Source organism: Phyllobates terribilis, unplaced genomic scaffold (assembly GCF_046119375.1).
Source record: "Phyllobates terribilis strain yellow unplaced genomic scaffold, ASM4611937v1 Scaffold_9__5_contigs__length_417890890, whole genome shotgun sequence".
Classification (NCBI taxonomy): domain Eukaryota; kingdom Metazoa; phylum Chordata; class Amphibia; order Anura; family Dendrobatidae; genus Phyllobates; species Phyllobates terribilis.
The window spans coordinates 83,031,531-83,046,730 of NW_027362769.1; the positions used below are offsets into that span (position 1 = coordinate 83,031,531).

The 15,200-nt window shown below is 41.5% G+C and overlaps 1 protein-coding gene across 3 annotated transcripts in view; it reads left to right on the top strand.

Moving 5' to 3' along the window:
• Positions 1–15,200, top strand: part of UBE2F (ubiquitin conjugating enzyme E2 F (putative)) — a 241,232-nt gene that overhangs the window by 190,354 nt on the left and 35,678 nt on the right. For 2 of the 3 annotated variants that reach the window (XM_073646656.1, XM_073646655.1), the window contains exon 8: positions 13,106–13,138. The exons of the other annotated variant lie outside the window; for it this stretch is intronic. In XM_073646656.1, the coding sequence (XP_073502757.1) occupies positions 13,106–13,138 (33 nt within the window). The remainder of the gene's footprint in view (positions 1–13,105; positions 13,139–15,200) is intronic. 3 annotated transcript variants of the gene reach the window in all.

The following is a 15,200-nucleotide window of genomic DNA, read 5'->3' on the forward strand; positions in this document are numbered from 1 at the left end:
TAAAGAGCCGTTCATAAAGAAAAAATCAAAGGCAGGCCTTGAATTGTCCTTTTGTGTTAGGTTATTACAATTTGTGATTCCATCATTTCTGAGGACTAGTCGACATCCGTATAGGCATCATTTTACGTTCTGTTTTGCAGAAATTAATTTTCAGTTTGTCGTGTGTACAGTAGGAGCAGGATCAGCAATCATTATCAGGGTAATAACCAGGAGTAATTTTACCCCCTTAGGCACCCTATCAGATGCCTCTCACCCAGCCAAACCTGTTATTTCCTCCTTTGCACTGATGAGGAGCAAACACCCCAAAACACGTTTCTGGAAATGGAATTTATGGTTTGGCTTCTTATCCTAAGTCATGTGACAAGACGTTTTAAATAGTCAATATCGACCATTAGATTTGTTACCCCCCCAATAGGTAGCACTAGAATTCCTGGTCTCTTCCTGTCTGAAGGGGCTATTTGGACCATTAAACTGTGTGACAGGGGACTCCTCTGCCTGCCTATCTATTCCTCTAACTTAAAGAAGCACTCCAATCAAAGTTTTTATCCTATTAATATATTGCAGTCATCATATTATATGGCACTGTGCACTTACAATTGCTCATTTTGCCTTTCTACCCAGCTAATTCTTCTTTTTTCTTTGCTCTATGTAGAAACAGAAAGTCTCTTGTCCCTCTATTTATCATTCCTCTCCAACTCCTGACCCAGCTGCCCCGCTTCTCCCCCCCTGCCATTGACTTTTGCATTGACTCATGACTCATACAGGGAAAATTTACCTCCTGTTTCTACATAGCGCTTAGAAGGATTCAGCTTGTGTGTTTTTCATAGACCTGAAGGAAAACAGAAGAATTAACTGGGTAGAAAGGCAAAATGAGCAATTGTAAGTACACAGTGCTGTATAATATGATGACTGCAATATATTAAGGGGATGAAAACTTTGATGTGAGTGCTGCTTTAATGCAAAAAGGCCATAAATCTGCTGCGTCTTGTGTAACGTTCCTGTCTATACCACTGCTGGTTGGTGCACAGATGACAACCCTAGACACTACTGCAATTTCTGAGAAATAATGGCTGTCATTGGGAAATATGCCATTTCAGAAACAATGCGAAAATGCATGCTCTGTTCCTTCATAATAAAAGTTTGAAATAATGTTATATAGCACAGGAGCTCTCCTTTTGCTGCAAAGATGGATGCAAACTAATGAAAACCCTGTCTGCGATGGGAATTTTTGGGGCAGATATTTTCAAAACTATGTTAGCTAGAAGCTTGCGCTATTCTCCTGTATGTAGGACCATGATTACAGCCTGTTCTGCTGCAGACATACAGTGCAGACCAAAAGTTTGGACACACCTTCTCATTTAAAGATTTTTCTGACTACCTCTTGAAGCTCATCAAGAGAATGCCAAGAGTGTGCAAAGCAGTCATCAAAGCAAAAGGTGGCTACTTTGAAGAACCTAGAATATAAGACATATTTTCAGTTGTTTCACACTTTTTTGTTAACTATATAATTCCACATGTGTTAATCCATAGTTTTGATGCCTTCAGTGTGAATGTACAATTTTCATAGTCATGAAAATACAGAAAAATCTTTCAATGAGAAGGTGTGTCCGAACTTTTGGTCTGTACTGTAGGAAGGTGCCATCTCTCATAGGCTTTAGTAGTAAAAATATGATTTCTGAATCCATCGTAGTTAGACCCTTGCTCTCGTCCCACAAGACTGAGCTCATTTGGAATCTGCTGAATAGAGAAGTCAGACATTATCCACTATTGAACAAGAACCTTCAGACTAAAATTGGTCTGCACAAATAGGCATTGCTGTTATGGTAATTTCTGAACGCGGCTTGCCTTTGGAGTTTTGCTTTTATTGTTGCAGATTTCATTTGTCTTGATGGTAATGTTAATCAGTTTCCTTTTAGGCAAGCAAAAACATTTTCCTCTAAAATGCCAATCCAGGAATATTCCCGAGAAGCAAATCCGCAATTCCTTATCTAAAATAAGTTCTATACAATTTAACTGTCTAATGGTGAATTACACAGTGAAAAGTCTGCACTTTTCAATAGATATATTTTACTGCATGTTCAGTTGATAATTAAGATCCCATTCACACTTTGAAGTGCAATATTTTTTTTACTTAAGCAGGTTTTCATTGAAGGAAAACCCGCTGTGTTCACCGATTTACTGTAGCTGTCATCTGAGCTGCCACATTGCACTGCTCTACAGTAGGTGACTGAATTTAGGCTCACACAATTGGAGAAGGAATATCATTAAAGCACCACTCCAGAGTTTTTTATTGCACCCCTGGAGTGGTGCTTTAAATATAATTCCCCAGCCTCTGTCTTATACACACCTGCCCCCAACTTCTTCCTTTCCCATCGTCGCTCCAGTCTGTCTCCAGCGAAAAGTGACCTGCCTGCAGTTTTAGTGTTTCATGGAGCGGCGCGGAGGTCACTTTTCAATACATCTCTACGAGAGCCTTGATCTGGTCTCGTTCTGGCAATCATAGATTTGCATTGCGCTCTTGTGACATAACTTCTGACTACCGATCAGGAGTGGCGTCGGTAAAACGTGAAGCTGGCGGAAGGGGAGTATAAGAACAGGGGCAGGGGACTTACATTTAAAGCGCCACTTCAGCGCTCAAACAACCCCAAAAAAGGCTGTGTGCCCACGGTGCATTTTTTAAGCGTTTCTGCAGCGGCAAAAACGCTGCATAAACGCTTAAAAACCGCATGGTAGAAGGCCTGCCATGTCCCCCAAGGATAATCTGCATGTGCTGTGCACATGCTGCAGAAATTTCCGCTGCGGATTATCATTGCGGGAAAAAACGCAGCACTACCAATTATTTTGCGGAAGCGCTGCGTTTTCGCCGCTATTGACTTGCATTGAAACGCATGGATTACGCATCACTGCATATGTAGATGCGCATTCCACGCGTTCCAATGTGCGGATGGTACGCAGGTCTAGAGGAGAGGAGACTCTCCTCCGGACCCGGGTACCATAGAACCTGTGAAAAAAATAATAAAATAAAAATAAATATTATATTTACCTTCTGACGGCCCCCCGCTGCGCTCGTCCTCCCTTGCTGGCAGATTGCAGTGGACTGAAGGACCTGCGCTGACGTCATTTAGTCATGTGACGACAGGTCCTTCAGTGCAGTGTACCGCAATCTGCCGGCAGCCAGGACGGAGCGAAGCAAGACTGCGGGGGCCATCAGAAGGTAAGTATAGATTTATTTTTTTTATTTTTAACCATTCTTTAGGTCACACTATATAAATCCATGCCGGTTGCATGGATTTATATAGTGTGACCAAGCACTTTTCAATTGATGCTAAAATCGCTTGGAAAGCCCTTGACAGCCCGCATGCGGAAATGCATGTGAAGAACGCTTCACATCCGCATGTCCCTGGCAGGAAAAACGCATGTACAATCCGCATGTACAATCCACATGTACAATCCGCATGCGTTTTTTCTGCCAGGGAGATGCCGAAAAGCTCAGGAAAAAATCTGGAGCATTTCTGCATCGTGGGCACATAGCCAAACTCTAGATTGGTGCTTTAACTGACTGAGAACCCTGGTCAGTGAGCTGGTTTGGGTCGGTGAAAGATGAAAACTACGTCGTTCCCATATTTATGGAGTATTACATGGTCGCTGTAGAACAATTTCATTCCTCACAATTTTCTGAATCTTATCCAAGCTCTCAGTGAATGGAAACTTATCTTTTTTCATATTCAGAAAGTTTTTAATCACTCAAAACAGGCAGAGAAAATAATAAAAGACGCGTGTTAAACACAATTTAAGACTGGTGTTTCATATGCTGGTGTTGGTCCAGAGTAAATTGGACTGAGTTTATAAACTTATGAAGACGCATAGGTCCTTTTTAGTAGACTTGTAGCATCTTTGATGGTTTGTACACTAGAAAAGTAAACCTACATCTGCTGTAAGTAGGTTTAGATTTGTATTGTAACTCATGCTAATTCCAAGGGTAACTTGAACTTTAGGTGGTCCACCAAAACAAGAAAAGCAAAATTTAGGGTAAGTGCACGTTAAATATTTGGTTCAGAAATTTCTGCACCATTTTTGCATCTCTTGGCAGGAAAAACGCAGAGTAAAATACTTGCATTTTTGCAGCGTTTTTTATGCATTTTTGTTGCATATTTTTCCCCACTCATTAGTATGGGTGAAATCTGCAGCAAAAACTTTGAAAGAATTGACATTTTGCAGATTTAGATCTGCTCCAAATCTGCAAATCACAAATAAGCAACTGTGTATGAGACATCAGGATTCTCATTCACTTTGCTGGAATCAGGAAACCGGTCAGGTTTTGTGACAAAAATGCAACGTATGCATACAGTTTTGATTACCTCTCGGACTGGTGCCGCTCCTCATTTCCACGGGCTGTGTCCCCTGGTGATCGCATTAGGAGACCCTGCTCCCTCTGTTAAACCCCACTGCCTTCTTTGAGAAGTGGCAAGAGTAGCATTAAAAATAAAGTGCCCCAACATTGCCTTATTTTTTCATTTTTTTTCTTTATGAAAAATAGCACAAAAGTCACTTAAAAGGGTTGGCACCACCTATCAGCGGTTACCGGTGCCTTAAAGGGATATTCCCATCTCTAAGATTCTATCCCAATACGTAGTAGGTATAATAGTAATAATATTAGCAAATACCTTCAGTTAGAAATGTAGTTTAGTTTTTCTGATTCACAATGTCACTTACTCCATGTGAAGACATTGCAGGACCTTAGGTGACAGTTAGCTAGTTGTTAGTGGTTGTAACCATGGATACCTAAGGTCCTGCAATGCCTGCACATGAGGAAAGAGACTAAGCGAATCAGAAAAACTATACTATATTTCTACATTTTAAGGATAGGTCATCAATTAAAAAAAATATTGAAGTCAACTTCTTTAAGTCCTCACTTTATATTAGAATGTTGCAGACATTGTCAGCATATATTAATTACATGTTGTCGAAAATGTGAAACCCTTGTAAGCCCTAATACTTCCAATAGTGGCTATAGGGGGAATCATATATTTTTGAGTGCTGGTATAAGAAGAGCTTCAAGAAAGCTTCAGATATAGTTGACGAGTTATAGGAGCTCTGCCGACTCAATTGAAGCTGTTACCCTTTATATATTGCTATTTTAGTGCTTATGTGGACCTGGCCATATTGTTATACACTGCTCAAAAAATTAAAGGGAACACTCAAATAACACATCCTAGATCTGAATGAATGAAATATTCTCATTGAATACTTTGTTCTGTACAAAGTTGAATGTGCTGACAACAAAATCACTCAAAAATCATCAATGGAAATTAAATTTATTAACCAAAGGAGGCCTGGATTTGGAGTCACCCCCAAAATTAAAGTGGAAACACACACTACAGGCTGATCCAACTTTGATGTAATGTCCTTAAAACAAGTCAAAATGAGGCTCAGTATTGTGTGTGGCCTCCACGTGCCTGTATGACCTCCCTACAACGCCTGGGCATGCTCCTGATGAGGTTGCGGATGGTCTCCTGTGGAATCTCCTCCCAGACCTGGACTAAAGCATCCGCCAACTCCTGGACAGTCTGTGGTGCAAAGTGACGTTGGTGGATGGAGCGAGACATGATGTCCCCAGATGTGCTCAATCGGATTCAGGTCTGGGGAACGGGCTGGCCAGTCCATAGCTTCAATGCCTTCATCTTGCAGTAACTGCTGACACACTCCAGCCACATGAGGTCTGGCATTGTCCTGCATTAGGAGGAACCAAGGGTCCACGCACCAGCATATAGTCTCACAAGGGGTCTGACGATCTCATCTCGATACCTAATGGCAGTCAGGCTACCTCTGGTGAGCACATGGAGGGCTGTGCGGCCTTCCAAAGAAATGCCACCCCACACCATTACTGACCCACTGCCAAACCGGTCATGCTGAAGGATGTTGCAGGCAGCAGATCACTCTCCACGGCGTCTCCAGACTCTATCACGTCTGTCACATGTGCTCAGTGTGAACCTGCTTTCATCTGTGAATAGCACAGGGTGCCAGTTGCGACTTTGCCAATCCTGGTGTTCTGTGGCAAATGGCAAGTGTCCTGCATGGTGTTGGGCTGTAAGCACAACCCCCATCTGTGGACGTCGGGCCCTCATACCACCCTCATGGAGTTGGTTTCTATCAGTTTGTGCAGACACATGCACATTTGTGGCCTGCTGGAGGTCATTTTGCAGGGCTCTGGCAGTGCCCCTCCTGTTTCTCCTTGCACAAAGGCAGAGGTAACGGTCCTGCTGCTGGGTTGTTGCCCTCCTACGGCCCCCTCCACGTCTCCTGGTGTACTGGCCTGTCTCCTGGTAGCTCCTCCAGCCTCTGGACACTACGCTGACAGAAACAGCAAACCTTCTTGCCACAGCTCATATTGATGTGCCATCTTGGATGAGCTGCACTACCTGAGCAACTTCTGTGGGTTGTAGAGTCTGTCTTATGCTGCCACGAGTGTGAAAGCACAACCAACATTCAAATGTGACCAAAACATCAGCCAGAAAGCATTGGTGCTGAGATGTGGTCCGTGGTCCCCACCTGCAGAACCACTCCTTTATTGAAGGTGTCTTGATAATTGCCAATAATTTCCATCTATTGTCTATTCCGTTTGCACAACAGCATGTGAAATTGATTGTCAATCAATGTTTCTTCCTAAGTGGACAGTTTGATTTCACAGAAGTTTGATTTACTTGGAGTTATATTCTGCTGTTTAAGTGTTCCCTTTATTTTTTTGAGCAGTGTATTTGTTAATACTGTTTTGCCTTATAGAGACCTACAATAGGACCCATTTTGTTTCTGATATTTCTCAGTAATCCTTGTGTACCAGCGATCTTTCTTTTCTTTCCTTTCTTGGTTTTCAGACTACTTGCTGCAGATTGCACAGTTTTGGGTATCTGGTGTTTTATAGTATAAGGTTGAGTATATTATCAGGTCTATTCTTGGTATCACTGTGTTAGATGATGTAATTAAGTCCTATACGCTGGTAGATCAGTGAGCACGAGGACTGGTCCAGCTGACGTGTGATGGATGGCTGCATGCATAAGAAAGCCGCTTCTGCTACTAAAACACAATCATCCTGCTTAATTTTATCAATACCTCTCATTCCCCTTGTGACCTTTTCTCCTCATTTAATTATTTCTCAAAGGACTAATTGCCATGAAATAGTTTAAGTCAATCATTTTGTGCAGATGTTAGTAGTTGTACCAAAGATCTGTGAAAGGCATTAGATGTCACTATAGTCTTATCAGTATGATCAAAGCGTTTCATTGTATTAGGAAGAGAGTAAAATCCACAAGAATTTATATATAGGTTCTCAGGTTTATGCATCACAATTTTACCCAAGTATAAACGTGATAAAACTTGCTTGTAAAAACAAACAACTTTGCAAATTACTTAAAAATCCTCGCCATTCTTAACAACGGAGTGATTTTTTCATTCGAGTTACGGCTTATTGCCTAGGCTGCCAACCACCACTGCAGTAAATTAGTGTCTTTCCAATAGAGCTTATAAGGACTACTCTGAAGCTTGCCAGGATTCTGGCCAGGTTCAGTACCACTGCGCTCCTCTGTCACTGCCGAGAAAAAGATGCACCACATAGCGGCAATAGAGCGCGTACAATTTGGGTGAGCATTCTGACAGTGTCACGGGTCTGAACTGCTGCGCAGAAGCACATGTGCTCCCTTCCCTCACACAGTGTCATGGGTGTGTCAGGTGTAACAGACAGTCGCTCTGGATCTGTTTGTAGAATGTCGCTGCGCCTGGCATTGCAGACGCCTTCTTAACCTTTCTGCCTTTAGGACCCAGCAGCTACCTCCCTTCTGTTGTTAATTGACACACCCTTGCATGGGAGTTAAAAACTGTCAGTTTGCTGCAGGAGATCGCCGGTGATATTCACATGTTCCCTTGTGAAGGCTTGGAGCTTTTAGAAGTCTGCTTTCTTCCTCTCTGGTGCGTTTGGAGAACGTTTGGTGTTATCTCTCTGGAGTATGCTCGAGCGAAGTTTATCCCCTTTTGTTTGTCTCCCTTGTTGTCTTTAGTTTATAGTGAGGACTGACAAGTGCTCATCCCCTCCCCCTCCCTATTCAGGGCCAAGCTCTAAAGATATACAGGGCTTAGATTTCCTGCTCGGTCCTTGCTGTGGAACCAATATAGGGATTGTAGGGGAGGCAGGATGTTATTAGATCTGCCTAGGGGTCTCCACTCCCCCTTTCCCTAATGTCTGGGCTCCCTTCCCCTCATCCCTTTGTGGTCTTTCTTTGTACTTGGTCTGTCCCACACTGTGCGTGACACACAAGCAGGATGCCAATAGGTTGGGGAGCAGTGCGCTCCTCCTGAAGAACATGAGACAGCCCCTCTAAGGCTGTTCACAGTTGCATAGCAGCAAAAACAAATAATTCCGCCATTGATTTTTGGGTTTTGTTTTTATAGGAGTTCATTCATGACCTGGCAACATAAATAACATACAGTTTAGATAATTTTACTTATCGGAGTTTTTCGGACTTGATTATACCAAATATATTTATATTTTAATTTTCGTTTTAGTTTTTTATTTTTAAAGAAAGAAAAGTGATGTAAACTTATATTTTAAAAAAGTTTTTATTTTTTTTTTATTTTTTAGTCCTCTTAGGGGATTTAAACCTGCAATTGTTTGATCACTGACAATATATACTGCAATATCGTAGCATTATTATAGTATACAGTAAAATTGCAGTTCTCCTACAGAGCTCAGGAGGACCAAGATGGCTATTAGGAGAGTCTACAGCAGTAATGGTAATCCATTGGTTCCGCATGATGGCGTCACTTGGGGCCAGTGGGAGCCGGTATTTATATGCATCGGCAATAGCATAATTTTTATGCTGCTGTCAGAGATTGACGGCATCATTTAAAGGTGTTTTCCCATGAACAAAGTACACTTTAATCAATAGATCTGGGGGAAAAAATAAGTTTCACAATTTGTGTTTAAAAAATGTCCCTGTGCTGAGATAATCTTATAAATGTGCCCCTGCTGTGTACTGTGTAATGGCTGTGTCTGACCGTGCAGGAACGTGGTCTGACAATACCACATCTCCTGGGCAGGGGAGGATGCAAAAGAGTATACAGACATTACAGGATGGGATCACAGCTGCTGGTTTCTTTAAGGAAACACATTTCACTGCCTGTTTAAAAACTTATTTTACCTCACAGAAAGAATCAGCTGTGATCCCATCCTGTAATGTCTGTATACTCTTTTGCTTCCTCCCCTGCCCAGGAGATGTGGTATGATCAGACCATGTTCCTGTACGGTCAGACGCAGCCATTACACAGTACACAGCAGGGGCACATTTATAAGATTATCTCAGCACAGGGACATTTTTTTAACATTTCCAATTGTGGAACTTATTTTTATTCTAACATCTATTAATTAAAATGTACTTTGTTCATGGGAAAACACCTTTAGGCTAAGTGCCCACGATGCAGAAATGCTGCATACTTTTTCCGCTTCTCCCTGGCAGGAAAAACGCATGCGGATTTTACATGCATTTTTCCCACCAGGTAGAAGCGTTTGTCAAGCGTTTTTGCATGCATTTCCGCATGCGGGTTATCAAGCGCTTTTCCAAGCGATTTTAGCATCACGTGGAAAAGTGCTTGACAACTTGGTCACACTATATAAATCCATGCAAACGTCATGGATTTATATAGTGTGACCAAGTAATAATGGAAAAAGAATAAGAATGGTGAAAAATAAAAAATAAACATATGCTCACCTTCCGATGGCCCGCGGTCACCTTCTCCGATGCGTCCGGTGTCTCGCGGTTGTGTAAAAGGACCTACCATTACGTCATTGAGTCATGTGACAGGTCACTTGACCGCCGACGTCAGCGGTTGCGTGATCTGTCACATGACTAAATGATGTCATGTCAAATCCTCACACCACCATGAGCTGTACAAGAGACCGGATGCATCGCTGAGGAGGCCGGGGGACATCAGAAGGGTAAGTATAATCTTTATTTTTTATTTTAAATTCTTTTTTTTTTACAGGTACCATGGTACCCGGGTCTGGAGGAGAGTCTCCTCTTCTCCAGACCCGGGTACCATCCGCACATTGAATCGCTTCATATCCGCGTGTGCACATGTAGTGATGCAGATATCAAGCGTTTCAATGCAAGCCAATAGCGGCAATTACCCTGTGTGTCCGCAAAATGAATGGACATGCTGCGTATTTTTCCAGCAATGATAATCCGCAGCGGAAATTTCCTCAGCATGTGCACATCACATGCGGATTATCATTGGGGACCATGGGGCACGTATTACCAAGTTTTTTAAGCGTTTTCGATGCTTAAATTCTGCGGCAAAAACGCTTGAAAAACGCATAGTGGGCACGCAGCTTTAAGTGGTTAAAGTAAAGCCATTGGAGCACTCTCCGGTCACTGTAGCTGCAGGCAGATGCCAGATATGTAACAGAGCAGGTATCTGTTGTGTATGAAGCAAGCTCAGCTCCTGAGCTGGCTTCATACTATGTCTAATGATCTGATGAAAATATGTATTTTATAGGTCGTTAACTAGTTAATAAACAATGACCTAGGAAGGGAGAGCAAAGAAGCAGTTGCGCAAAGTTTTGCTTCTGCTTATGTTTTATCCTCACAGAAGGTCTGGAATCACATCTACACAGCTCAGTTTTTGCTGCTTGAAGTTCTCTATGCTGCATCTTCTTTTAAACGTGTGCAAACCAAAGACAGGAGAGCAGGAATATCTTATTTCTCTATATAATTTATATGGGAGACATCATAGCCGCTAGTCTCCACCCACTAGCTAAGCAAGAACTAAAAATTAGAGATGGAGCCTGTAGAGAGGAAAATTGGTGAAAATGCAGTCATATAGCCGGTAAAATAAGTATTGAACACGTCACCAATTTTCTAAGTAAATATATTTCTAAAGGTGCTATTAACATGAAATTCTCACCAGATGTCGGTAACAACCTATTCAATCCACACAGGCTAAGAAATTGAACAATAGATGTCCATAGATTATGTGTAAAAATGAGAAATGGCACAGGAAAAAAGTATTGAACACGCTTTTTGAAATGTATGTAATTCTATACTTAATAGAATACTTCATATACATTGTACAAAAGCCTTGGTTGGTGATGAAAGCTTCAAGACTCCTCCTTTTTGGAGAAACTAGTTGCATGTATTGCCCAGGTGTGATTTTGTGCCATTCTTCCACACAAACCAATCCTGAAGGCTCCATGGGTTCCTTCCATAAATTTTCTATTGGATTCAGGTCAGGTGATTGGCTGGGTCATTCTAGCAGCTTTAGTTTATTTCTCTGAAACCAATTAAGAGTTTCCTTGGCTGTGTTTTGGAATCTTTCTTTACCTTGCTGAAATGTCCACCCTTGTTTCATTTTCATCATCGTGCTAGATGGCAGCACATTTTTATCAAGAATGTCCTGGTGATTTGTTGATTCATCCTTCCTTCAATCATGTGAAGTTTGCTAGTGCCGTATGCTGAAAAACAGAACCACACCATAATGTTCTCACCTCCAAACTTCACTGTTGGTTTGGTGTTTTGTGGGTGATATGCAGTGCTTTTTGGCCACCAAACATGGTGTGTATTATGGCATCCAAAGTGTTCAATTTTGGTCTCATCTGACCAAACTATATTCCCCCATTATTGCACAGGCATGTCTAAATGTTGTTGAGTAAACTTTAAACATTCTTGAATATGCTTTTTGTTCAGCAATGGAGTCTTACGTAATGATGGTGCTTACTTCTTTGAAACATTTGTATATGCTGATTCCAGATTTTTCTATAGCTCTCCACAGGTGGTCCTTGGTTCTTAGACAACTCTTCTAATAATTCTTTTCACTCTTCTGTCCGAAATCTTGTGGGGAGCTCCTGGTCGTGGCCGATTTATGGTGAAACAATGTTCTTTCCACTTGTAGATTATGGTTCCAACAATACTCACTGGAACCTTCAGTAGTTTAGAAAATTTTGTATAACCAATGCCATCAGTATGTTTTGCGACAATAAGGTTGTGAAGGTCTTGAGACAGCTCTCTGGTTTTACCCATCATGAGATGTTTCTTGTGTGGCACCTTGGTAATGAGACACCTGTTTATACCAGTTGAATCAGCTGATATTATTTTTCACTAAGTGGAAGGATTGTTTTATAATTACCGATTTCAGCTGGTGTTATGACTTTCCATGACTTTTTGCACCTCTTTCTTCGTGTATTCAATACTTTTTCCCCCTCTCATTATTACACTTAATTTATGGACATCTATTGTGTGATTTTTTTTTTTTGTTGCCTGTGTGGATTGGATGTGGTGTTACCGACATCTGGTGAGAATTTCATGTCAATAGCGTCTATAGAAATATATTTACTTAGAAAATTAGTGACGTATTCAGTACTTATTTCACCCGCTGTATAATGGCCAGAAAGTGTTGTTTATTTGTCAAGTGTATGGCGGATTCAGAAAAATCACTTGACATGACAGGTACAAATTTAAAAGAAATCAATCATGAATAAGAGACTTGATCTAAGTGCAAATATAACAATATATAGAACCATAATAATCGGCAACTGAGACTATAGCTTTATTTACCGCCATAATGCCGATTTCAAAAGTTGTCAACAACTGAAATAATAGCAGAATGATTTGGTGGCTCAGTTAAGATGTCGTGCTTCACTTTTTAAAATGCAGTATTCAAAGCCCATGTTGTTTATTCTCCTGCCGGATGACAAGCCGCTGTATACAGCAGCCATCTCATTCTGTCGCTTCTGCCAGGATCCATATCTGTTATCTCTGTCTTCCATTCTCAGATGCCCCATGTGATCAACACCCATTTTCCCTCTACCTTATGACGGTAAAATCCGATAATAATCTATTATTCCCTGCAGTGTCTACACAGGCTTTAATTTGTATTTTAAACACTGCTCTTTCCATTGCTCGATACTTTGCAGTACATGATGTTCTCCGACACTACCACACGCACATTTCCGTATCCTGGGGCTCTGCTCCTGATAAGTAAAACCATATTACCTGCAAATAAACGAGTTGGCCATCTATTGCTGATATCTTTCTCTTTTTTTTTTTTCTTATTTTATTTGCAGGATGTTGTATGGGGATTGAACTCCTTGTTTACAGTAAGTACAGCTATATTATGATAAATGTCTCACTCTTCTGATTTATATATTAATTATGGAGAGCAGAACCAGCACATGTACTAGTGTTTCTACTGGTAAGGTAGATGGTCGGGAAGGGAGGCTCTCTGAAGCCATGGTCTAAAGACAATAATAGTCAAGAGATCGACTTAAAGGAGCAATCGCAGAAGTCCGTATATAATGGTTCATAGACTTATATGGGTAAGTACTGTAAAAGTTAAGTAGTTTGAAAAGGGTGGTAAAATTCCCTTCACCATCATATAAACGCCTAAGGAATATGGAATAGTGGTCCTCATATTTGTTAATGTATGGAGATGACTAATGCACTGCAGACTATATACTGATCTAAAGGTCCACATATACAGATAATTTCGGAGGAGATATGAACCCGGCCTGTTGATTTTGGACTGCCGATCTTATTGTTCTCGATGAGATAAGCCTCCAGAGAAGTCTGGCAGCAGGTCCTCTGTCGAGAACACGAGTGCCCGGCAGAGTGATCGCTCCTGTGCTTGAAGGAGTCAAGAGAGCTAGCTCTCGGCCGGACGATCAATCAAACCATTGTTCGGCCTAGTGCTATCTATAGGGCCCCTTAGAGGTTTGACTAAAGGTTCCCATACACATTAAAGAAGAACTCCCATCAAAGTTTTTAGCCTTTTAATATATTGCAGTCACCATATTATGTAGCACTGTGTACTTAAAATTTTTTTTTTGCCTTTCTACCCAGCTAATTCTTCTGTTTTCCATTAGGCCTATGACATCACATGATTAAAAACTGACTAGCTGAATCCTGTAGAAACAGGAGGTTAATTATCTCTGCACAAGTCAATCACTGCAAAAGTCTTTGGTGGGGGGAGGAGGGAGCAGCTGGGTCAGGAGTTGAAGAGGGGAATGATTCATACAGGGAGGGGCAAGAGACTTCTTGTTTCTACATAGCGCAGAGAAAAAAGAAAAATTGGCTGGGTAGAAAGGCAAAATTAGCAATTGTCCGTACACAGTGCCATATAATATGATGACTGCAATTAATGAAGCAGATAAAAACTTTGATGGGAATTAAACTGATCGTTTTCATGTAAAAACTTAAGAATGAACAATTCTTTTGGCCATTTGATGAGACTGCCATAGTTTGAAATGAGCTTGGCCTTCTATGATTTTTTTTTTCCACCAATGGTTGAGCCAAAAATCTCTCATTCAAAGTAAGATCATCTGTCTATGAACAATTTTTCATTGAAAGAATATTGTCAGATAAATCGTTGATTCATTTGTCACCTCGTATCACTGAACATTTATGGCCAGGTAGAACAAGTATGACTGACCATATGGACTGATATGTGTTTGACTGTGTCTGTATTACGATCATGTGTTCAACCAGAAACATCAGTCTGGAGGTTGAGGTGACATGATAGCATTTTCTATTTCTAGTAGAAGCCAAATGTAATTCTGGGGATTGAACCAGACATTCATGTTGCTAAGTGTTCCTTTACTAAAGTTGAACCACCAGCATACCGTATTTTTTGGACTATAAGATGCACCGGACCATAAGACGCACCTAGGTTTTAGAGGAGGAAAATAGAAAAAAAATGTAAGCAAAAAATGTGGTCATGATGCACTGGTAAGGGGGAGCTGGTCTGCTGCTGACACTGGAATAGGGGTAATGTCCCCCAATTCTGATAATATTCCCCATCCTGGTAGAAATGCCCCCCCTTCCTGATATGCATGGCACCCCTCCATCCTGATATCCATGGCACCCCGCATCCTTATCCTGGTATGCATAGCACCCCTCATCCCTATCCTGGTATGCATGGCACCCCTCATCCCTGTCCTGGTATGCATGGCACCGCTCATCCCTATCCTGGTATGCATGGCACCCCTCATCCCTGTCCTGGTATGCATGGCACCCCTCATCCTTATCTTGGTATGCATGGCACCCCTCATCCTTATCCTGGTATGCATGGCACCCCTCATCCTTATCCTGGTATGCATGGCACCCCTCATCCTTATCCTGGTATGCATGGCCCCCCTCATCCTTATCCTGGTATGCATGGTC